This window comes from Maniola hyperantus, chromosome 19 (genome assembly GCF_902806685.2).
Source record: "Maniola hyperantus chromosome 19, iAphHyp1.2, whole genome shotgun sequence".
Taxonomy (NCBI): Eukaryota; Metazoa; Arthropoda; class Insecta; order Lepidoptera; family Nymphalidae; genus Maniola; species Maniola hyperantus.
In genome coordinates, this window is record NC_048554.1 from 9,361,428 (window position 1) to 9,385,903 (window position 24,476).

The 24,476-nt window shown below is 39.3% G+C and overlaps 1 protein-coding gene across 1 annotated transcript; it reads left to right on the forward strand.

Moving 5' to 3' along the window:
* The first annotated feature begins 207 nt into the window (after positions 1–207).
* Prp5 (pre-mRNA processing factor 5) lies at positions 208–22,458 on the forward strand. The gene is made up of 18 exons (XM_034978443.2): positions 208–415; positions 510–701; positions 1,583–1,727; positions 2,308–2,497; positions 3,138–3,238; positions 5,764–5,893; positions 5,990–6,159; positions 7,711–7,925; positions 8,662–8,896; positions 9,926–10,087; positions 10,613–10,732; positions 10,920–11,127; positions 12,590–12,752; positions 13,366–13,577; positions 14,530–14,693; positions 15,521–15,712; positions 17,038–17,205; positions 22,191–22,458. Exons 1-18 carry the CDS (start codon positions 402–404, stop codon positions 22,431–22,433), a joined length of 3,024 nt encoding a protein of 1,007 aa, XP_034834334.1. The 5' UTR covers positions 208–401; the 3' UTR covers positions 22,434–22,458.
* The last annotated feature ends 2,018 nt before the right edge of the window (positions 22,459–24,476 follow it).

A 24,476-nucleotide genomic window follows, 5' to 3' on the forward strand; every position in this document is an offset into this window, starting at 1 on the left:
TGCTACCACGATAGTAAACCAAACACCATGACCATTATCGTGTGGCCAGACTAAGTAGTCTAAGATCTTCGTACACACACTGCACTGATATAGGCTCAAAAAGGCTAGAACCCAAATCTGCATTGACAATTTTGACATTGACAATTATAGCAATTAGCAATAGACAAATCTATCATAGAGATCTAGAAGCTGTGTTTTGTAATTTGTGAATGTGATTTTTGTGGTGATTTTTGTGAAATATTGGCGAATGGTGCATTGTTGTACGCCCGATAATAATTTTGTAACTTCACCAAGCGTACAAATTATTCGCTAAATTTGACCTGTAAAATAATAATCAACAACATTCTGTTATACCTAACCATCGTCCGTAATTCGTACATTGAATATTAGTGTGAAAAAATATGGTTAGGAGTGGGTACGTTTACATTGTGACTTTTATATGTTTTAATGCTTAAAATAATGTGTATTGGATTGTAATGTGTTACGTGTAATTATTGTTTTCGTTGTAGGAGAGATCGGGATAGAGATCGCGAACGTAGACGCTCGCATAGCCGCTCAGCGACTCCGGATCGTAAACGCAGGCGTTCCCGTTCCAGAAGTAGAGATCGCAGTTCCAAAGTGACGAAAAGGAAGCGTAGTCGCAGCAGAGAGAGGGAATCTAAACGTGATCGCAGCAGGGATCGCGATAGGGACCGTAAAAGGTAAGTTTCTTGTGTTATGAGTTTGACCTAAATTTAGAAGAGCTTACTTCTATATATTCATTTTGTGATAAATTAACATTTTATTACAATTGTTTAGAAAATAGACAAAACTAGTTTGTCCCCGTACATCACAATTCAGAATACTAAATGTGCACATATTATAGTTTATTAAGCGAGGTTTAGATTAGCAACAAAACTTGCAGAAGTTGACTTCCGCAAGCTATTTCTACCGTGTAAACGATCACGTGAAGCTCACTTCCGCAAGTTTTGTAACTTGCTGGACTTGCCTCAACTCACAAATATATATATATGTACAATATTGCTCGTAGTGTAAACAGTTCTGCAAATACTTGCGGAATAACTTGCAAGAAGTTCTTTCTAGTCTAAACCTCGCTTTATAGTGTGCACAAAACAGTTACCTACCTAGTCCAATTTGAACATGAGGCATATTACTGCACATTGTACAAAAAGATCACAGCTGGGTTTGTGTATTTAACCTTTAATCTATGACCTGCACACACCTCTCGGTTGCAACTTCAGGTTGGACTACTTGTTCTGCGTGCTCTATTTGTCCATCAAATGCTTATATAATAACTTATAGCACATACAATCTGAGAAAGAACTCACCATATTTACTTGACAGTTGACACAGAGCAAAGATAGCAAGCCCTTTAAATAAATAAATAAATGAAATATATATTTTTTTAATTCAATTAAACTTTTACAAGTACTTTTGAATCGTCAAATGCATCTACAACTGGTTCGGAATTCCTTCCCTTCCTTCCTTTCTCAGATTGTATGTGTAATACTACAAATAGCTGTTTAAAATAAGGTTACTGTCAAAATTAATTTATTCATATCCTGTCATGTCATATTTGCAGTGACAAGCGAGATGACAAGAGGAATGGATCAAGTAGCAAATCCCGGAAAAAGTCCCCGGAAAGAGACAGAGATAAAGAGAGGTCCAAATCAAAGGAAAAAACTATCAAGTCTGAAGATTATAATCCAGGATCTGGTCTTGACAAGGTCTTATTCAGGATCTTACTTATGGCTAAGAGAAATACAATTTAACATCATGATCAACTAATGACATGACTGATCGCTGGCACACTAGTGAGCAGGGGTCTCCTCCCAGAGCGAGAAAGGTACCCAGCCACTTGGCCAGCATAGTCTACCATGCTGGCCAAGTTCGGGTTGGCAGACTTCACACAATTTTGAGAACATTATGGAGAACTCTTAGCCATGTAGGTTTCCTCACGATCTTCAATTTAGTTTGGGCTGGTTTCCGCACTTAAACATTTCCATCTGTTGTGCGTGCATTGCCCCTCCCCGCAAAAGTCGTCACTCCAGCCATCCAATTGCCCACATCACATACCTTACTAGCTGATGCCCGCAACATTGTACGCTTGGATTTAGGTTTTTAAAAATCCCGTGGAAACTGTGTGATTTTCCAGGATAAGAAGTAGCCTATGTCACTCTCCAGGTCTTAAACTATACCCATGCAAAAAATCACATCGATCCGTTGAGACGTGATTGAAGGACAAATCAACAATCAAACAAACTTTTGCATATATAATAAGGGTACTGATTATAAATTGGTTATCAGGAAGAGGAGCAAAGCAGGTTGGAAGCGGAAATGCAGAAAAGGCGAGATCGCATAGAGCGTTGGAGGGCAGAGCGCAAACGCAAAGAAATTGAGTCCGCTAAGAAAGAGGTGCAAAAAGGAAGTATTGTGACTAATATCCAATTGCCCACTTCAAAAAAATGGTCTTTAGAGGACGATTCTGGGGACGAAGGTGAGATATAAGTACTATAATTTATGCCGTGCTTTAATTTGTGCTATATAATACCTGTGATTTTGTCCACATGGCTTTAGGCTTTTTAAAAATCCTATGGTAAGCGTTTGATTTTTCCAGGCCAAAAAGTATGGTCTATATCCTTAGTGATGAAAGCTATCTTTATACCAAATTTCGTCAAAATTCTATGTACAGATGGGGCCATGAAAAGCTAATAGATAGAGTCACACTTAAAAGTTGCCTGCGTCAATTTCCGGTATGCAAGCTATCTCTGTACCAAAACCATAATCTACGCGGACGAAATCGCGGGCATCATCTAGTTTCATATGAATCAGTTAAACAGATGGAAGTTTAAGAATTCTGTGGGAACTCTTTGATTTTTGGGGATAAAAAGTAGCCTGTTTGTCCCGAGATATAAGCAAACTCTGTATCATCAAAATCGGTTGAACCATGAAAAGCTAGTAGATAGACAGAGAAGACTTCGGTCTTCAAGCACTGAGGATGTGGATTTAGGTTTTTGAAAATCCAGTGTGAACTCTTTGTTTACTTAACTTTTACGGGTAGGAAGTCGCAGGTATCTAGTTATAAAATATGTATGTTTAGGTTGTCAAAAAGATAAATATGAGTGCATATTTTTTAGGGGAAGATGGCGAAGGCAAGGACAAGGAGAAGGCTGAAGAGAAGAAAGAGGAAGAAGATGAAATAGATCCATTGGACGCCTACATGCAAGAAGTACAACAAGTAAGTTGTAGAAAACAGACAGACTACTTACTTATATATTAGCATATATCTGGAAAATAAAAGACTAACTTTAAAAAAATGAGTTGATTCGTAAATCATAATCGTAATCGTAAGTGAATGGAATATCATCTATATTCTATATGTACACTAAAATTATAAAGAGGTAAAGTTTGTAAGTTTTAGGGGTAATCTCTGGAATACTGATTCGATTATGCAAATTTGAAATATTTTATTATCAAAAGAAATAGAGGTAATAAAATTGAAATAAGCTACCCGTGCGAAGCCTTTGCGGTTTACTAGTACAAAATATGTTGGATATAGGCAGGTGTTATAAACCAAACTTAATCTTGAGTGTAGAATTTTAGCAAATTATAGCAAACTAGATATCATATCCACAATGTAATAATTTAGATAAATATTTACATTTTTCAACTTAAATTGTCTTTTTTTTTTTTTTTTTTTTTTTTAATACAATAAAACTTAAAGCTAGCCTTATCTAATTACTATATAAATCATGACCGCGTGGAATGGTGCCAAGAATACTGGCTGCATTTCCGCGCTGGACAGCCAGGCTGATCCGTTGCGCAAAAAATGAGCCAGCCCTTCTGTCACCAGTTGAGGCTATTAATCGCGGTGAAATGTCTCGTAAAAATTTTTTAGCACTAAGACTCCATGGCCCCAGGGTCTCCACGGCAAACGGCACAAAAATGTAACTCTCTATAAGAGAGGCATACTTGCGCCGCTTGCCGTTTTCAGCTGTTTCTGCTGCGGCTCCCGGTCTTGATGCTGTCTTCCTGATATGACACGGGGCCAATGTGTCAACGCAAGTTGCGTCCCACATTAGCGCCCGTCCCCGTTCCCAGGGAACCAGCGTCAATCCATCAGGTCTCTTGCCATCATCCCGACTAATCCCTGCCGGCTCAATGAGCGCAGGAATATTTATGGTGGCAAGAGCTCTTTTAATTGTATCGTTAAGAGAGCCATGCCTAAACAGCCTACCGGAGCTCCTTTGGCAAGAGAGTCCGTGGATTCCAAATTTATCAACCTCTTTTCCACACGGACATCTGTGCTGATGGCACAGTGGTGTTCCCAATCTGAGACCTAGAGCCACACGAAAACTTTCGTTATCTAAAAGTGTGCCGAGATTTTTTGATGGCAAGGCATGCAGCCAATACCCAGATTCCTTTTCGGATAATGCTAGAAGCCTGGCACGATCTCTGTCACTTGTAAGATTTTGAACCAAATTCGTATGTGTCAGTTGAACCAATGGCAAATCCCAAAGTTTTTGTGTAGTACGTTCCTTCGGGATGTCGACATTGGGACATCTGACCTTCCAACTCTCTAGGGCCTCTGTGGCATAGGTCAATGATGAATTGGATTTGAGAATTTGAGAGCTAAGCTCTTTTATACTATGCACAGAGGACAGAAAAGCCGGAAGAGCTACACTGGAAATTTTCCTCACGCCGATGCCACCGTACTTGACCGGTAAAGTTGCTTGGTTCCAGGAGTGCTCATCAAAAGTTAAATTTAGAATTTGTTCTAGTGTACTTTTAAGGGTGGCATCCATGTTATCGAGTAGTCCATGAAATTTCCAAATTGGGCTCGCGCGGAGAATGTAAATTAATTTAGGTACAAAAAGGCAATATTTTAGGATCGAAAATGCAATGTGAGAATTTAGAGTGCCCAATTTGTCGGTATTAGCCGAAAATGTTCTGACTTTTTGATCCAAGAGTGGTTGTATGGATTCATTATAAAGAGGAGCACCGAGAAGGCAAAGTGAACGTTTATCAAGTATTTTAATATTAGGTGAAATTTCATTGAATAATTCAGAGGCCAATAGAATTCTTTCTTGCGACAGTTTTTCTGTAAAAAACAATTCGCATTTCGAAAAATTAAGTTCTAAACCAATTTTCCCAAACTGTTGCTTAATATGATTAAGATCTTTTAGAACGTCATCCACGTTGCCCCCAATGGTTCCATCATCAAGATACCATATGTTAAATTTAGATGTTAAATTTGAGATATGGTTATGGATCCCTAAAATTACTTAAATTGTCCAGCCTATTAAGGAGGAGTAGTATTTTGTATGATTATTGGTGACTAGCTTATGCCTGCGACTTCGTCCGCGTGGACTACACAAATTTCGAACCCCTATTTTACCCCCTTAGGAGTTGCATTTTCAAAATCCTTTCTTAGCAGATGTCTACGTCATAATAGCTATCTGTATGCCAAATTTCAGCCGGATCCTAAGGAGGAGTAGTATTTTGTATGATTATAGGTGACTAGCTTATGCCTGCGACTTCGTCCGCATGGACTACACAAATTTCGAACCCCTATTTTACCCCCTTAGGGGTTGCATTTTCAAAAATCCTTTATTAGCGGATGTCTACGTCATAATAGCTATCTGTATGCCAAATTTCAGCCTGATCCGTCCAGTAGTTTGAGCTGTGCCTTGATAGATTAGTCAGTCAGTCAAACACCTTTTCGTTTTATACATTTAGATTATAGTCATGATTTTACTGTAGGAAGTGAGGAAGGTAAATGAACTGGACCAAGCAAGAGGCATCATCAGTGTACCATCTACTGGCGGAGGCACTGGTGTTGTGATCCTCACCGGGACTGCTAAGAAGAAAGTCACAGAACAGAAGAATAAAGGTAACTTACCTGATTGCTTTTTACATTAATTTAAAGGTTTAGACCAGTGCAGTGGTACTAATTCTGATCACAACTATAATATTTGCGTCTTTTCAGGAGAATTAATAGAACAAAACCAGGATGGTCTAGAATATTCATCTGAGGAAGAAACGGAAGATATTAAAGATGCGGCGGCCAACCTTGCCTCCAAGCAGAAGAAGGAGTTAGCCAAAGTTGATCACTCCAGCTTGGAATATATGCCTTTTAGGAAAGCATTCTATACAGAAGTAAGATAATTTAATTTTATTCAGAATTATTTAAATACAAAATACATAAATATATTCTGGGTAAGAGCTAGCAAGCACCACGGTGCAGCTAGTTGCGGTGCGTTTTAAAATCAGTAAATTTGAATTTAAATGTATCAAAATCGGGTGTGGAATTAATTCCGCAATGCGCGCGCTTCCATATAGATCACAGATTTTGCGGAAAAAATACGTACGGAAATTTACCGTGGTGCGCGCTAGCTCTAATTTTATATTGAACCAATTTGATAGATCTAATCTCTAAATGTATTGGTATCCCTTTTCATAATGCTTGCTGTGGAAAAGGACAGCATTAGATTTAGTCCTGTCAAAAGGTATGTTGCCAAACGTAGATAGAATAATAGGTATATGTAAGTACTGTGTAACCGCGTATGAGATAGCGATAGCACGACGTTACGTTGAATAACACTACAATTATTACCATTGTTCAGTAGTCAATATATTTTGTATTAACCGATCAACAATATTTGTATTAAACGTTTTTTATGTGAAAACAAGTAAATAACTCATGAGAAATACAATTACGCCACGAATTCTCAAAGTTTGTTTTGCAACTTCTTGTATGTATTCTTGAAAAAAACCAGTTACACGATAAGGGACAAAGACTAGGTTAGCTGCGTCTCTGTTTATCACATTAGTAACTTTATCTGTGCTCTCTTTTTAGTGCGAATGAGAAAGCAAACGTTCCTGCATCTACCTTTATTACTCTATCTACGTTGCCAAATAATCAAATCAGCAACTGTTCATCAAATGTCAAGACGCGCGTTTAGATATATAAAATAGTTAACTGTGACGTCATAAAAATTTGACGTGCTTATTTAGTTTGATTGGTAATTTAAAATGGTTGTTAAACTTAAAACTAACAGAGGCAGTAGATTTCACGTATTTTGGAGGGTTCCTATTTAATAATCACTAGAAAATAATATATTTTTTTGACCTGGGCAACATTTAGGTTAACGTTAGAGGTTCTGTATAGTATAGTGGAATGATAAAAAAAGCTTGGGAATGAGTTGCTTAACAGCTTTGTGTTAGTTCTAAGTGATTTTGTAAAGTGGTGATAATAAAAAGAATACCCGGCTGACTTTGTTGTGGGCTCTTCTCAGACCTGGGCGTGTTTTGAACCCTCGTAGCTTTAGTTTTAAGTACGTATTAATTATCACCACTATATCATATCATAAAAATTTATGACAATCAGGAAGCGTAAAATTTTACCAATCCATACTAATATTATAAATGCAAAAGTGTGTCTGTCTGTCTGCTAGCCTTTCACGGGTTAACCGTTCAACCGATTTTGACGAAATTTGGTACAGAGATAGCTTGCATCCCGGGGAAGGGATGGGATAGGATGGGAAGCTCCCGGGGAGCTACTTTTTATCCCGAAAAATCATGGAGTTCCCACGGGATTAAAAAAAACCTAAATCCACGCGGACGAAGTCGCGGGCATCATCTAGTTCTGAATAAATAATTTGAGTTTGAGAGTTTGAATCACTGAAATGGTCTTGTTTACACCATCAGGTAAGTGAGCTAGCTCGCATGACGCCGGAAGAAGTGGAGGCATACAGGACGGAGCTGGAAGGCATACGCGTGAAGGGCAAGGGCTGTCCCAAGCCTATCAGGTCGTGGGCCCACTGCGGAGTCAGCAAGAAGGAGCTTGACGTGCTCAAGAAGCTGGGCTTCGAGAAGCCAACGCCCATACAGGCGCAAGCCATCCCTGCTATTATGTCAGGGAGGTAAATATCACTACCCATATTATAAATGCGAAAGTGTGTTTGTTTGTTGGTTTGTTCTTCAATCACGTCGCAACGGAGCAACGAATTGACGTGATTTTTTGCATGGGTATAGTTAAAGACCTGGAGAGTGACATAGGCTACTTTAAAACCTAAATCTACGCGGATGAAGTCGCGTTTCTACACGGCATCGTACCGGAACGCTAAATTGCTTGGCGGCACAGCTTTGCCGGTAGGGTGGTAACTAAAATTATAAAAATAAAGAAATTTTGAAATTACAAAATTCCAAACCCCTGCCAGGAATCGAACCCAGGGCCTCCCACAAATAAGACCACAGTGCTTACCACTGCGTCCAGGAGATTGTCAAAAAAGACGTACAGAAAGGAGCTGAAAAGCATCTGCGTAAAGAACAAGGGCTGTCCCAAGCCCATCAAGTCCTAGGCCCACTTTTTAGGGGGATCATGCCATATGGATCACTTTATAATCCGGTATTTGACAACTAGTCAAATCAGTAACTTTTTATCAAACGTTTAGTATGCGAGATATGAAATAGCGGTATGTGACGTCACAATCATTTGGCGTCCTTTTTTAATTTAATCCATAATTTAAAATAGTTATCACACAAAACTAACAAAGGACGTGTATCTTACGTATTTTGGAAGTCCGTCTATTTAATAATAGCTGATAAATAATTTATTTTTTACATAGTCAAATACCGTATTATGTATTGTTGTTCCAGAGATCTAATTGGGATAGCGAAAACAGGTTCAGGCAAAACTCTAGCATTTATTCTACCAATGTTTCGACACGTCCTAGACCAACAGCCGCTGGAAGACACGGACGGGCCGATATCTCTTATAATGACGCCTACCAGAGAGCTGTGCATGCAGATAGGAAAGGATATTCGCAAGTTCGCCAAATCCCTGGGCCTGCGAGTCGTTTGTGTGTATGGAGGCACTGGCATATCTGAACAGGTTCGTTTTAACCCTATCATAGATTTAACACTTTCATTGCCAATCACTCGATGTCAAATCACTTGATAGCCGTTATATATAATCATCATCATCATCATCATCATCAGCCTGTGGATGTCCACTGTTGGACATAGGCCTTCCCTAAAGAGCGCCACCACACCCGGTCCTCAGCCTTCCTCATCCAGCCACTTCCCGCCAGCCTCTTTATATCGTCGGTCCATCGTGCTGGAGGGCATCCCACACTACGCTTGCTTAAACGCGGTCTCCACTCAACGACTTTCCGGCTCCAACGGCCATCGCCTCTACGACAGGCATGACCTGCCCACTGCCACTTCAGCTTGCTAATAGTTTGGGCTATGTCAGTGACCTTGGTTCTCCTGCGGATGTCCTCATTTCGGATCTTGTCCCTCAAGGAAATTCCTAACATAATATAATGTTTGAAAAAATGTCCTGCGACGTCGAGTATGAAATCATACTTTTTTGTTCGATGTATATTGAGCTGGCCGTAGCGTAAACGCATATCTATGCGTTCCCTAGAGGCCCCCAATAAATCTTTGTTAGGTGCTTCTAGGGAAAGGATTGACCTGTCGGGTCCATTAGTGTCACGCGTTTGTTCTTGCGTGACGTAATTGCTTAGTTCGCGCACTGACGCAAATTAGAGCACGTACTCTCCGTTATTTTTATTTGGCTTTGTAGATTGTTAACGTCATTTTTAGTAAAATATTGATGGAAAACAATCACATCTAACATTGAGTGATGAACCTGCCCTTCGATTGTGTAAGGAAAACGTATTCATCGTTATCGTAAGCGTCAAAAAATTCTGCCCTTTGATTGGTTGATTCGCTGTTTACATTTTTTCACAGCCAATCAAAGGGCAGAATTTGTTGACTATTACGATGAATACGTTTTTCTTACACAATTGGGGGGCTGGTACCTCTAGCTAGGGGTACAAAACCGCCAAGTCTCAATTCGTGCGTCGTTTAACCGTAGCCTAAAAGGCAATTTTTAAAAATAAATATTTTGTTGCAGATTGCGGAACTGAAGCGCGGCGCGGAGATGATAGTGTGCACGCCGGGGCGCATGATTGACATGTTGGCCGCCAACTCTGGTCGCGTCACCAACCTGCGCAGAGTCACCTACATTGTCCTTGACGAGGCGGACCGCATGTTCGATATGGGCTTTGAGCCGCAGGTAACGTAACGTATACCACGAAACTCTAAAAGAAATTTGTGGTTATGGGTATAACCTTTTATAACAAAATCCCGCAAACTATTTTGGACTTGCCTTTACACAAGTTTAATAAATCTATTAAAAGTATGCTCCTGAAAAAAGCATATTACACAATTGAAGATTATCTAAATGATAAAAGAGCGTGGATTTGACCTGCAGCTCGTTCCAGCAACGCGCAGGACTGCAAATACTTATGGTTCTTCTCGGTAGGAAAGGCATTCCGAAAAAGTGGTAGATACATCTGAAGATTCACAAAATCTTGTAAAAGTTTAATTGAATAAAAAATATTTTTATTTTTATTTTAAAGGATCCAAAAAGATCTCCCAGCCAGACCCCAGACCATTGAAATTGAAAGGTTTATTTTTTCAAGGGCATAATAACTTTTGATAGCTTTTATGCAAATTACTATTAATTTACGTTTGAAATCTACTTGTTAAATAGCCGGAGAGAATGATGAGTGTATTTATTTTGGAACTGTTTATTAAGGTGATGAAGATAATCGACAACGTGCGGCCTGACCGGCAAACTGTGATGTTCAGTGCAACGTTCCCGCGCCAGATGGAAGCTCTCGCCAGGCGCATCCTGCAGAAACCTATCGAAGTTCAGGTATACTTTACATAATTCCACTGACCTTCACTAATACAAGTACACTGGACCTGGACCTGAAAATTCAAAAAATTCAAAATTCGTCATGTAAGCGTACTCAAAACTAAATGTTAGAGACATCTGTCAACATGTCACAACACGAAGACTAAGTTGTCAAGAATTTATCAGATTATTGATTTAATCGTAGGTGGGTGGTCGCAGCGTAGTGTGCAAGGAAGTGGAGCAACACGTAGCGGTTCTGGAAGACGACGCGAAGTTCTTCAAGCTCCTAGAACTGTTGGGACTGTACAGTCAGATGGGCAGCATCATAGTGTTCGTGGACAAGCAGGAGAACGCCGACAGCCTCCTCAAGGACTTGATGAAGGCCTCGTATTCTTGCATGAGTTTGCATGGAGGTAAGTCGTAGTTTGTCGTCGTTAAAAAAAATTGTGAAGTGTAACTTCTTTAGGCATGACTTGCGACTACTCAGATTTTTTTACGGACGAAAGTAACTCAAGCGTTCACCATCATCAACCGATAGACGTCCGCTGCTGTCTTTTGTAGGGACTTCGGCACACCACGGTCTTGCGCCACCTAAATTCAGCGGCTCCCTGCGACTCGTTTGATGTCGTCTGTCCACCTAGTGGGGCTACTTTCAAACGTTACTTCCTTCCATATCTAACATGCCTGCCAAACAGAACATTTGTTATGCGACCGTCATCTTTTAATGAGCTGTTTACCATACTTAATAAGTATAGTACGCGACGGGTCGCGATAGAATTCGGGGAGGGAACGCCCTGCACACCCGCACAGCCCCCGCGCTAACCTGGTGCGGGCGAGTGCGCGTGACGTGCGGGGCGAACCCCTGCCTCATACCCCGATTGCCATCTCAACCTATCGCAGACTATACCTGTGTTTAAATTTCGTCAAGATTGCTTCAGCGATTGAGCCTTGAAAAAGTAACAGATATGGCCACCTATTAAATATTTACTCTTATTTAAATTTACCCAAGTTATAGTTGTTTAGAGAAATGGACGCTGGAAGGGCATGCCAAATCCTAGCGTTGTGTATTTAGATTTTACTTTAAAACAAATCGACTTAAATTCGTGATTATATTTTTCTTTCAATGTTGAGAAATAAGTATACAAAACCATACTAAAATTTATCCATTTTTATTTCAGCTTTGTTCCTGATATATCTGTTCAGAGGAGTCATATTTGCAACATTTGTAAAATTCGGTGTACTGTCTCCATAGTTTATAGCATTGCAAAAGAGTTAAATCATAGACAAATGTAAAAAAATTAATGGTATTTCTATTCCATATCAGAATTTAGGATGCATTCTTTGTCAGCAATTGTTTGTTTATTAAATTAAGTCGTTATTCAATTAGTCAAAGATCCTACCGACTGCGCCAACTCTTTGAAAATCACGATTTAAATTATTTTTTTGGTTTAAAAACTAGTACATATGAATATGATTCACAGTGTTATTGAAGTCTGTCGGCCGAAAATTAAACCGTAAATTGTTTGTTTATTTATTTGTTCAAGTCCCTTATAAAACGCCAAAAAGCATGCCAATTAAAAAGGTCTAAACTCTAAGGCACCATCTCCACGAACGAGAGAATCGCGGCGATAGTCTCGCTGTGCTACAAAATTTGATACAAACTCTATAGGCTCTCAACTGGGCGATACTATCGCGGCGATAGTTTGTATCGCATATTGTCACACGGCAAGACTAACGCCGCGGTTCTCTCGTCCGTGGAGATGGCGCCTAAAGGTGCTTTGCAGTTCACGGGTATTTTTTATTCCAAAGGGGGCAGTACACTGACGTCAAACGTGTATTAAAAGCGACGAATATATTAATAGTGGCCTGTTACAGGTATTGATCAATTCGACAGGGACTCGACGATCGTGGACTTCAAGTCGGGCAAGGTGAAGCTGCTGGTCGCTACGAGCGTCGCGGCGCGCGGTCTGGACGTCAAGCAACTCGTGCTGGTGGTCAACTACGACTGCCCCAACCACTACGAGGACTATGTGCACAGGTAGCGTTCTCTGTTGATTTATATCTCCAACTAGTATTTGTTCAGCCATGACCCAAGTAAGAAGGCAGGAACCCAGAATCCAAACTGTATCATACTAAAAAAAAATATTTGAAAGCATTATTATGCAATATTTTCCGTACAAAATAGTGTTACAATGGCACCGATTCCGTTGTCTTTCTCTAAACTAAATTTAGAGTATGTGCATCCTTTTCTTTTTAACAATGCTAAAAAGGGACAGAACATGAACTTTACATTTAAAGACTCTAGATTTTAGTGCACGCTACAAATTTAAACAGTAGGCTCACGACTGTGCGCTAAAATCACGGGTTTAACCATCTAAAAATCAAATTTAAAACTGTCAAACTGCGTCTGTCCTTTTCATATTACATTCGGAAGAAGAAGATGCGAATACTCTAAAATTAGGTTGTGCTCATAATCAGTACCAATGAATTTTTATTTATATTATAGATGTATGTCAATAAAGTAGGTGACACATCGACATGGGATGTGAGTAATGTGACACATTTTGATTTCATAATCAAAATTTTAAAAAATGAGCGTAGATATATTTTGTTACCTACGCAGATGTAATAATTACCTGTTTTCGTCATAGATGCGGTCGAACAGGACGCGCCGGCAACAAGGGCTACGCGTGGACCTTCCTCACTCCGGAGCAGGGGCGGTACGCGGGCGACGTTCTGCGCGCCTTCGAGCTCGCAGGCACCAACCCGCCGCCTGAGCTCAAGCAACTATGGGAGACTTATAAGGAAGCGCAGGAGAAGGATGGGAAGAAAGTACATACGGGGGGTGGATTTAGCGGGAAAGGTGAGTTTGAAAAAGTTCATAACAGTCGCACTGGTTGCAAAGCCTAACAACTCAACATCCACAATTATTCAACTCTTGTAACTTTGGGAGACCTACAAAGAAAAATGAGAAATAGAGAAAGAACGTGCATACAAGAGAAATTATGTTTGTTATTATTTCACGTGCTCAACTTAAAATAGTCCAAAACTGATACAGTTTTTGAATCGATTGATTGATTTGAGGAGCTGGCGAACATAACAGTGTTATTCTTATTACATTTAAAGAATATTATCCAAGTTAATTGCTGACTAATATTCCCGTTTCCTCTCGAAATAAGCATAAAGCTTGTGCTAGGAGTAGGTACGACAATAGTGCAACGGGTGGGATTTGAACCGGCGACCTTTCGGTTTTCAGTCCGCTCTTTTAACCGTTGAGCTATCGAGGCTCTGCTATGGACAATAGAAGCACAAAACAAAACAACAACACAAAACTTCTAATCGGAGGTCGAGGGTTCGATCCCGGGCACCTCTAACTTTTCGGAGTTATGTGCGTTTTAATTAATTAAATATCACTTGCTTTAACGGTGAAGGAAACCTGCATGCCTGAGATGAGAGTTCTCCATAATATTCTCAAAGGTGTGTGAAGTCTACCAATCCGCACATGGTCAGCGCGGTAGACTATGGCCAAAACCCTTCTCACTCTGAGAGGAGACCCGTGTTGTGTAGTGAGCTGGCGATGGGTTGATCATGATGATGATCTTCTTCTTCTTCTTCTTTGGGGCTATACAGGTCCTTGCTATCCCTGAATCACTGCGACCGTCTCCGATCTATTGTGTTTGCCTCCACTTCACACTTCCTTATCAAATCCTGTGGCCGCCAGATACAGCAGCACCTTCTTGACTGGAATTGAAGTAACATCCTCAGGATGATGATAGAATATTTCGGAATGTAGCACGAACATGTTTTGGTATCAGGGTTCAAGTTCGACGAGTCGGAGGCGCAAGCGGCCACGGAGCGCAAGAAGTACCAGAAGGCGGCGCTCGGCCTGCAGGACTCGGACGACGAGGACGTGGAGGGCGACCTCGACCAACAGATCGAGGTCATGCTCGCGGCCAAGAAGATCGTCAAAGAAATTAAGGTAGGTTACATTAGACTCAGGTGAGATCGCAGTCAAGGGCTAACTTATAATGGAAAGAAATTGGTCAAGTGCGAGATAAAAAGTAGCCTATGTTTTAATCCAGGGTATAATCTATTTCCATTCCGAATTTCAGCCAAATCCGTCCGGTAGTTTTTGCGTGATTGAGTAACAAACACCCAAACATCCACACTTTCACATTTATAATATTATTAGTTTATTAGGAATTATAATTAGGATAAATAATTCTAGATATTATTCTAGTCGATGGAAACTTTATAAAGTTTGAAGTAAGAAAAAAACTTTTTAAATTGTTTAGGTTTTCTAATGTACTAAAATAACTAAAACTTATTCATAAAAACAAAAGTATAAGTCAAAACATGACTATCTTACCCTAGGAGTTTCAGTGACTACCTTTCATCTTCATTATTAAGTTCTTGTAATTGTATCTTTGAGAAGCCCAACTTGGTTTGCATGTTGATGCAACCCAACAGCCAGGACTTTCTTTTTATTGTTCTACATTATAATGGGAACCTCTGTGCAAACTTTCAGCTTTCTGGGTTTCGAAGCGTTTGGGTTGGGCTTTGATAAGTCAGACAGTGACTGATGCCCGCGACTTGGTCCGCGTGGATTTTGGTTTTTAAAAATCCCGTGGGAACTCTTTGATTTTCCGGGATAAAAAGTAGCCTATGTCTTTCCCCGGGATGCAAGCTATATTTACACCACATTTCGTCAAAATCGGTTGAATGGATGGGCCGTGAAAGGCTAGCAGCCAGACAGACACACTTTCGCATTTATAATATTAGTATGGATGAGATACTTTTGTACAGCCTGGAGTGGCCAACGCCGCGCCGCCAACCGCTGCAGGTGCGGCCTCTACTGACGGCAAACTGGAGTTGGCGAAACGGTTGGCGTCTCGCATCAACATTGCCAAAGGCTTGGGCGTGGAGCAGAAGGGTGCCACGCAACAAGCTGCTGAAGCTATCCTCAAGGGTGCACCTTCTGCACATACGCTTATTACGGTGAGTTAAGCTGTGTTATGGAACATCTAAGTCTTATAGCATGTGTTAGCGTATCGTCGTTACGAAGAATTTAGGTGGAAAGGCCAAAGGCTTGGTAGTGGAGCAAAAGAACATTGCTGGAGTTGGCGAAACGATTGGCGTCTTGCATATGTATAAATAGATGAGCACTGTCGTTTCGGATCGGACGTCCGAGCGCTCAGAGTTACTGCCCCTACTTACGTTCGATAGTTTACACAATTCAATGAACATTTTATTATCCAGATAGGTACGTATAAGTTGCTGCCGTCAGCCGCGTCCGATAGTTTGTTTCCCCCTTTATACCTATTTTTTACATTGGACGTAACTTCTAGTACAGTAGCCGGCAAGAAATATTGTACATCAACCTTAAGAATGAGATTTCGGCTTTGAAGAGCGTTGTCTTTGTCACTCATACTTATGTGACGTTTTGTGGGTCTCAACGACAGAGACAACGCTCTACGAAACCGCTATATCTTTCTAAAGATCGATGTACAGTATTTATTTTTTGCCGCGTACTGTATGATTGTTTTTACGAGTCACGCGCTCATAATTATTTATATAACGTCACATGATGATGATGATGAATTACAAAAGGAATTAGCACTGACATTGTGAAAATTGTGTCACAATCACATTGACTATCCCATGACTTGTGACTGTTTGATCTGGTATATCATATTATTTGTACACATTTATAATATTGGTCGTTTTCATTAACATAGAATTGTATGCAGTTAATGCGTTTGCCTCAATGTAAGATACAAATGTTTAAAATCAACAGAAATATTTTAGAAGAGGCTTTCTTACCTTTTATGTAAATAAAATTGCGTCCTTTACGTCATTTGCGTCATTTGTTTGCACTAAATATTATATATATTATTATTCTTGAACTAGATACCGGGAGCGTTCGTTAATTATTAGTTATTACCTTTTTATAACCGTTTTGACGTTCCGTATCTGCGTTCGATCGCTATATAAATAAATAATTAAGTAAGTATAAGTAAATCAGTTTGTATAAATAATTATTAAATAGAAAAGAGACTTGTCGCTTTAACTGTAGTGCAGTAGGTATGTGTGCAGAGTGGAGCGTTCAATTGCGGCATCGAGCTTCCGAAAAGAGCATCGTCTCTGCTATAGTCCTTATGCGTAAATTTTCTGTATCTATGAGATAAACTTCAATTTCAGGCACGATTCTTTTTTACATTGATGGCAGAAAGTTGTGTATTTAAAAACATTTTCTGTTTTAAGAATCTTTGAAATATAATATTGTGTTGATGCTAATATTTTTTTTATTTTTTTATTCATAGGCCAAAACAGTAGCAGAACAGTTAGCGGCAAAACTGAACACTCGCCTCAACTATCAGCCTCGCGATGAAAGCTCTTCAGAACCAGCCGAAGAGGTGTTCAGGAAGTATGAAACAGAACTGGAGATCAACGACTTCCCGCAACAAGCACGTTGGCGAGTTACTAGCAAGGTTAGTAAAATCCTTAAGCCTTTTATGTTTTATTTATTTTTATGCATAATCGTTTTTGATTTATCGTGCAAAATGTCGAAAAAAATAACCGAATACCGAACCCTCGGTGCGCGAGTCTGACTCGCATTTGGCCGGTTTTTCTTAACGCATTTCTTGGTCATAAGATGGTTATATATATAATTTTATTATCGTTGTAAATAATTTATTTTTAATTTTAAGTATAATTGTTAATAGGTATAAGATAGATTAGAGTGCACTGTCGCATTAGGACTACCCTGTAAGGACAGTGCACATTATGGTATAATAATAAATAATAAATAATAATAATAAATAAATAAAATATTTGTATCGCATTTCATGTAATGCCGTGCAACTGTCGTGTTCTTGTCTGATATTCACTTCACTCCACTTATCTAGAAATACCTATGTTATGCAACTGTGATCGCTTTTTATCAAGATGTTTTTGCTAAGTGTCTGTCTATAAAGTGTAATCCAATCTCACGGCATCTTGTATACTTCTACCAGAACTTGAGATAAACTGTTTCCGAAATCCGATAATGTCTTTGGCTCTTACAACGAGGTTATAAATATAAAACCTAAGCCGTCTACGGCGGCATGTTCCTATATGATATCAACTTTGTTTTGGGCACAACACTACATTTGAATTTTGTTCTCAAAAACTTAAACATGACCATTCCAGTTTCCCTCTCAACTAATCGTAGAGCTTATTATAGATGTGCATACCTATGACTAAGAGCTAGCGCGCACCACAGTATATTTCCGTACGTTTTTTCCCCGCAAAATCTGTGAATTATAAGACTATAGGTATATATATGCGCGCGCACTGCGGAATTAATTCCGCGCCGGATTTTGATACATTTAAATTCAAATTTACGCATTTTAAAACGCACCGCAACTCACTGCACCGTGGTGCGCGCTAGGTCCAAGTCTACAACCCAGGTGGGCGCGGGTGCGTCTTGCGGGGCGGCCAGTGGGCTCGATGCCATACTCTCCATGCCGCTCGGCATCCGCTCCCGATTAGGACGCGTCCACGCATCTTTCTTCCAATTTTTTGTAAATATTAAGAGTTTGGTCTACACGCTGGCCTACCCGCAAGATGCACCCGCTCCCACTTGGGCCGCAGACTAATAGTGCTACGGGAAGGGTTTATATTGCGTTGCTTGTTTGTTTCTAGTTCCTACGTCTTGGTTTGAAATTAACATACGAAAATTAATCTAGATCCTTGACTGTAGGGTACTATTTTTCCTCACATTACTAATGTAATATGAAAAGGACAGACACAGTTTGACAGTTTTAAATTTAATTTTTAGATGGTAAAACCCGTGCTTTTAGCACGCACTCGCGAAACTTCTGTTTAATGTGCTGTGTGTATTGTGCACTAAAATTTAGAGTCTTTAAATGTGAAAGTCATGTTCCGTTCCTTTACTCATACTCTAAATTTAGTTTAGAGAGAGACTAGAGAATCAGGGCCAATATTTCTGTCGTGGAATTATGCGATTTAAAGCTATGCTCTAAGTCAAGAGTGAATAGGCATCTTCTACACAAGCGTGCTACATCTTAGATTGCAGCCAAGCGTTAGTCTATAAATTCAAAAAAATCTAAATAGCTGGTATAGGTATTTTCCACCAATTATTATAAGAGATGTTTTTATTTTTTTAACAAACAACTATAAGCTAGCCGCTGATAAGTACAGTACTTATATAGTAATCTTTCCAAAGTATGTTTTGTTTTAAATAGTTGACAATCTATTTTAAACAATCTTGAAGACTCATTGAAAAGTCTAAGTATATTCTCGCATGTTCACTTAGATAGCTATTATCTCGAGTGTTTTGGAGCCAGATCTTTTGACAGATATCTTTTAGAAATTGCAACGTTTAATAATAGTTACTTGTCATGCCAGAGACAGCTTATCATAATTCATAATCTATATCTAAACCCATTTAATAAATAAAATTAAAGTGTCTGTCTGTAATTTCGAAATAAGTACCTCACATTAAGTTCATATCATATGGTTATTTGAACTTTACCATAACTGAATCAAACGTTTTTAAAATTTTTGTCTGTTGTCTGTTTGAACGGGCTAATCTTCGGAACGGCTGAACCTATTTTGACGGGACTTTCAGAGACAAGTAGAGGATTAACCAAGGAGTAACATAGGCTACTTTATTAACAGACTTTTAAAAAAGGAGGAGTTGTGTTTTTCTACCTATGTACACCGAAATCTCCGAGATTTCTGAACCGGTTTTCGTATTTTTTTTTAATCGATAGAGAAATTTTGTGACATTATCCCGTGAAAAATTTGGTATCCAACACCTCAAACCTGATGCTTCAGGGGACCTGACCTCCAAAACTGATGGGATTTTCGAAACTGTCGGTTATAAATTGATATTGGAGTTACCAACCAAGTAAAGACTTTATTGTTGAACTGGAGGATTAACCTCTGCTTCGCCTAGGCCTACATTTAGATACATGTTCGTCCATCAATGCCTCTTTTGCTGGCCGCTGCGGTAATGTACTATTTCAAGTTCACAACCTCATTTACCACGTATATTGACATGAGGTCAACCTCCATTTGCGATAACCCTTGCAATAGGTATTACTTCCATTTCATCACCTCAGTGCATGAGAAATACTCACGCAGATTAGTTAAAATGTTACTCAAGGTAGCATTGATTGGTGTTGTTAAATGTTATATTTTTCTGAGTCAAGCTTCTGAATCGACGCAGGTTAGACATGTGTCCGCTATAGCTTAACTTAACTGAAAACCGCTGCCGTGCCTATAGCGTACCGTAGCGTTATTGTCGTAGCTAGCAACGGTTTTCAGTTATCATCTATGACGAACCACCTGACAACGCAACACTGCCAACTGGCAACTGACAATGCATTGTTTGGTTTTTTGGTAACTAGAAACGCAATAATTATGCCTTCTCTTTCTTTCTTTCACTGAAAGCTGAGAAGGAGCGGTTATTGGCTACCGGCTTAGTAACTAAGAACTTGGTAAACCAAAGCCGACCTTATCTCTATTACGCTAAGGCTTAACTGTACAAGTATTTGTCCATTACACTTTGATCTATCATTCTAAATACAGTTAGCCTTAGAGTAATAGAGATAAGGTCCTCTTTGGTTTATCAATCTTCATGAAATGTTTTTGGTTAACTGGACTGTGGCAAACTATTCGTGCAGGCGTCCACTATAGTTTGACCTATGTCAATGATCAAATTAAACTTTACTGCTATGAACTTAAGGTTGTGATTACTTCACGATATTCATGAAAGTAAAATTGGTTTTATTTTAGTGAATATGCGCGCGCTAGCTATACAGACGGTATTGATACGGCAGCTAGCTTAGTTACTACTACGTAAACCGCTGCGCGTTGCGCATATTAAATTAGTTGAAACACAACTCTGATACCGATATTCAGCAACGGTTAACAATATCGGTATTGAAACTAAGTAACTGTTGATTAACCGTTGCCGTAAATAGCCAATAACGCCCATCTTTAACGCAGGTGTTTACCTACCTAAATTATTATTGACTATTGTCAATAATAATTTAGGTAGGTAAACACCTGCGTCGTCTGCCTAGTCAATAATAATTTAGGTAGGTAATTCCCCGCTTTTGCAGCTTTGTTCTTATTCAATTTTCTAAGTAGCTGAACTTATTCATTATTTTTCAATAGTGATACAAAGTTGTTCATATCATACGCCCATTACATTTAGATTCCAATTTTTTAAAGAATATTAGCCATGTTAAATGACTAACATTCCCCTTTCCTCTCCAACTAAGCGTCACGCTCGCGCTTGTGCTAGGAGGAGGTACGACAATAGTGCAACGGGCGGGGTTTGGACCCGTCGACCTTTCGGTTTTCAGTCCACTCCTTTACCGGTTGAGCTATTGAGGCTCTAAATAAAGTGGTTGGCATGTAACCTTATTTACTAACAAATCGAGACTGATTTTATTACTTTTCCAAGTCCACAACCTCATAACCCACGTATATTAACCTGAGGTCAACCTCCATTCGCGATAACCCTTGCAATACTTATGCATCTCCCTCGCGTCCATCACCTCAGTGCATGACCAATTCTCACACAGATCAGTCAAAATGTTGCTGAAGCTAGCATTGATTGGTGTTTTTATATTTTTCTGTGTCAAGCTTCTGAATCGACGAAGGTGTTTCTATTGTAATTAATAATTTAGGCAGGTAATTCCCAGCTTTTCCAGCTTTGTTCTTATTCATTTTTAAACTTGTTTTTTTGCATTCAATATCAATTGATAACCATCTTTGCTTATGATTGATTCCCATCTTCATGATTGATCATAATCTTTTGACGTTTAGTGATGGCTAAACAAGTAGTCTAATCTGAAATTGCAACATGGCGTTTGCGCAGGTCATAGACTAAGGAATATGTACACAAGTCCAACTGAGATCTCTTTTTGTACAATGCGCAGTCAATACGCATCATGTTCGGATTGGACTACTTGTCCTTCGTGCACTGTACAATGGAAATTTTAACTTTAGGCACTTTCAAAATATTGTGACATATTAAATCGACTGCAACCAAAGAACTATGAATGACACATGGATTAAAATAAAAACTGAGTTTACGTATATATTATTCAATTTTCGCTCACTCGCACATAAAAGTGAGTGAAATAAAACATAATAGTTAGCTTCTAGTAGTTCTGAACGTGTCACTAGATTCGAATTATCTAAATGTCAAATGAAAGAGATAGCGATTTCGTAGAGCGTTGTATCTGTCGTTGAGACCGACAAAACGGTATGAGTGACAGAAACAACGCTCTACAAAGTCAAAATCTCATTCTAAAGGTCGATGTACAATATTTCTTGCCTTCTTACTAAGTCTTATTATAGAATCTATAATAGGTATAGATCTTTATACCGACAGAGATTCATATAATTACAATTCTTTATCTAATCAATCCAATAATTCTCTTCTTCACAGGAGGCGCTAGCGTTAATCAGCGAGTACTCCGAGGCCGGCATCACAGTCCGTGGCACCTATGTACCGCCCGGCAAAGCCCCTCCAGAAGGCGAAAGAAAACTATACTTAGCCATTGAGAGTTCCCAGGAGCTCGCAGTCGCCAAAGCCAAGTCTGAGATCACGCGCCTCATCAAAGAAGAACTGCTCAAACTACAGACCTCAGCCCATCATGTGATCAACAAAGCTAGATATAAGGTTCTTTAATATTCGACGGAAATTATAGTTTGACTATCTGGTACTCTGTCGTATTATTTTTTATCATTAATTTATTTGCCCTGACTATGCTTTTCCCCTCACTAATCTCCACGGGCGAGGGAAACGCAACGAGTCCGACCCACTATCGTCGGCGATAGTATCGCCCTGTGGAGATTTGTCTATAAGAGTTGTATCGAGTTTGGTGGCACGGCGAGACTATCGATTCTCTCGTCCGTGGAGATGGCGTCTAAGCATCACAATAGTTTCTAGTGTAACTTTTCGAATTAATTAACTGTAAAACAGTTAATTAACTTGAAAAGTCTACCACTTTTAATATGGACAGGACATAGACGGAAAAACGCCTTGATTTGATATCTCAAGCAAAACCGAAAATTAGCAATCCGACCCGGCTTCGCACGGATAGATTATTACAATTTTTTTAGGGATCTCTGATTTAAAAAAAAATTTAGCCTATGTCACTCAGGAATAATGTAGCTTTCTACTGGTGAAAGGATTTTCAATATCGGTTTAGTAGTTGTAGAGATTACTTCCTATAAACAAAGTTACAAACTTTACCTCTTTGTAATATGAGTAGAATATAAACACAAACAAAGTGAGCGCAATAGTTTATCTTTAATTTTACAGAAAACATACTATAATTTTTCGCCCCTTTATAGGTAGTTGGGCGGTTAACCGCTATCTTCTATTGCAGCATTAGTTGGGAAGTTTGTTGCTGCGGAGTGCGGAATAGAAACCGAAGGGGCCAAGAAAATACTTAGATACGAAACGAAACTGTTGCTAGTTAAAATTTTAAGGCGCTCATTTTTCCTCCACTAAAATATAGGTACCTACTACGCATGAATCGTAAAACTTGTCTATGAAATAAATCTATACTAATGGCTTCTGTAATTATTCAAATACACGATGCGCTACACGTATTCATATTATTATTATGTACCTATATAACATTGAAGGCAATAATTAAGGTTTGAATGGAGAATTCCAGTCAGTCAGATAAAGAGACGCACGTGTTCTGACATCCCAAGATAGCCTGTGTCAATAGGTACTCAATAATAAAATAACCCGGTACTTATCATCTCAGAATTCTCAGATATAAATAGCAGCGCGTCTCGTGCTATTATTGATAAGAGGTTATCGCCGCGGGAAGATTCCATGGCAAACAAAGTGCGTTGCAGCAAACATCGTGAGTCGTGACGACCTCACGATAACATTATTCCGGAATCTTTGAACAGTTTCTTGAATCTTCACAAAGTGGAATCACGCTGGTATCCCAGTAACATTTCTATCGGTGATGAAATAAGGCTTCAAAGTTCTAGGTTTCATTGCTTAATGGATTAGTGCATTGATATCCGGTTTTTTTTTTATTAAATTGCCCGTACTTCGATTATTACAAAACCTTTAGGTAGCTACTACCTATAGGACTAAACTCTTAGGTACCTACTTTACAATGAAAAAGACAAGATAGGTACCTTGGTATACTTACCACTTCCGTTTTCAGTGGTATCTACTTAGTAACTATACCCTGTACCCATGCCTATTGCCCGGGCTAACTAAAATCCTATTCGTAGGTCTTCTATTCCACCGTGATAGACGAAACATCCCTGTATTCTGAAACAAGGCTGATTCGTGGACGACTAGAAATGTCAAAAGTTCGACACCTACCTATTACAAATACCTACCTACTATTTTTACAAGGCTGATCATTGACCCGTATAGTAATCATGTTATAAAAATAGGAAAAGGTACCTATTTAATATTTATCTATGTTATTGTATGAAACTAAAATAGATCCTCCTAATATGAACAGTCAATAGCACCATTGACAACAGCATTAGTAAGTAGTAGGCAATTCTGTGCTTATCTAATTCTAAACATGATAATGAAATTCAAGGGTCACGTAGGTATCAAGCAAGTGCGAATAATTCCAAACCTATTTTCGGCGGCAGAATGATTCTTCTTTCAGTTTTACCCGTAAGTAGGTATAGTACGCGACAGGTAGAGGCAATCGGAGAGGGAACGCCCGCACAGCTC

Bases quoted from the DNA above. Each gene is read 5' to 3' on its own strand.
- Prp5 (XM_034978443.2), top strand. The intron at 5,894-5,989 runs GTAACTTACCTG...GCGTCTTTTCAG, and splicing joins CACAGAACAGAAGAATAAAG to GAGAATTAATAGAACAAAAC. The intron at 10,733-10,919 runs GTATACTTTACA...ATTTAATCGTAG, and splicing joins AGAAACCTATCGAAGTTCAG to GTGGGTGGTCGCAGCGTAGT.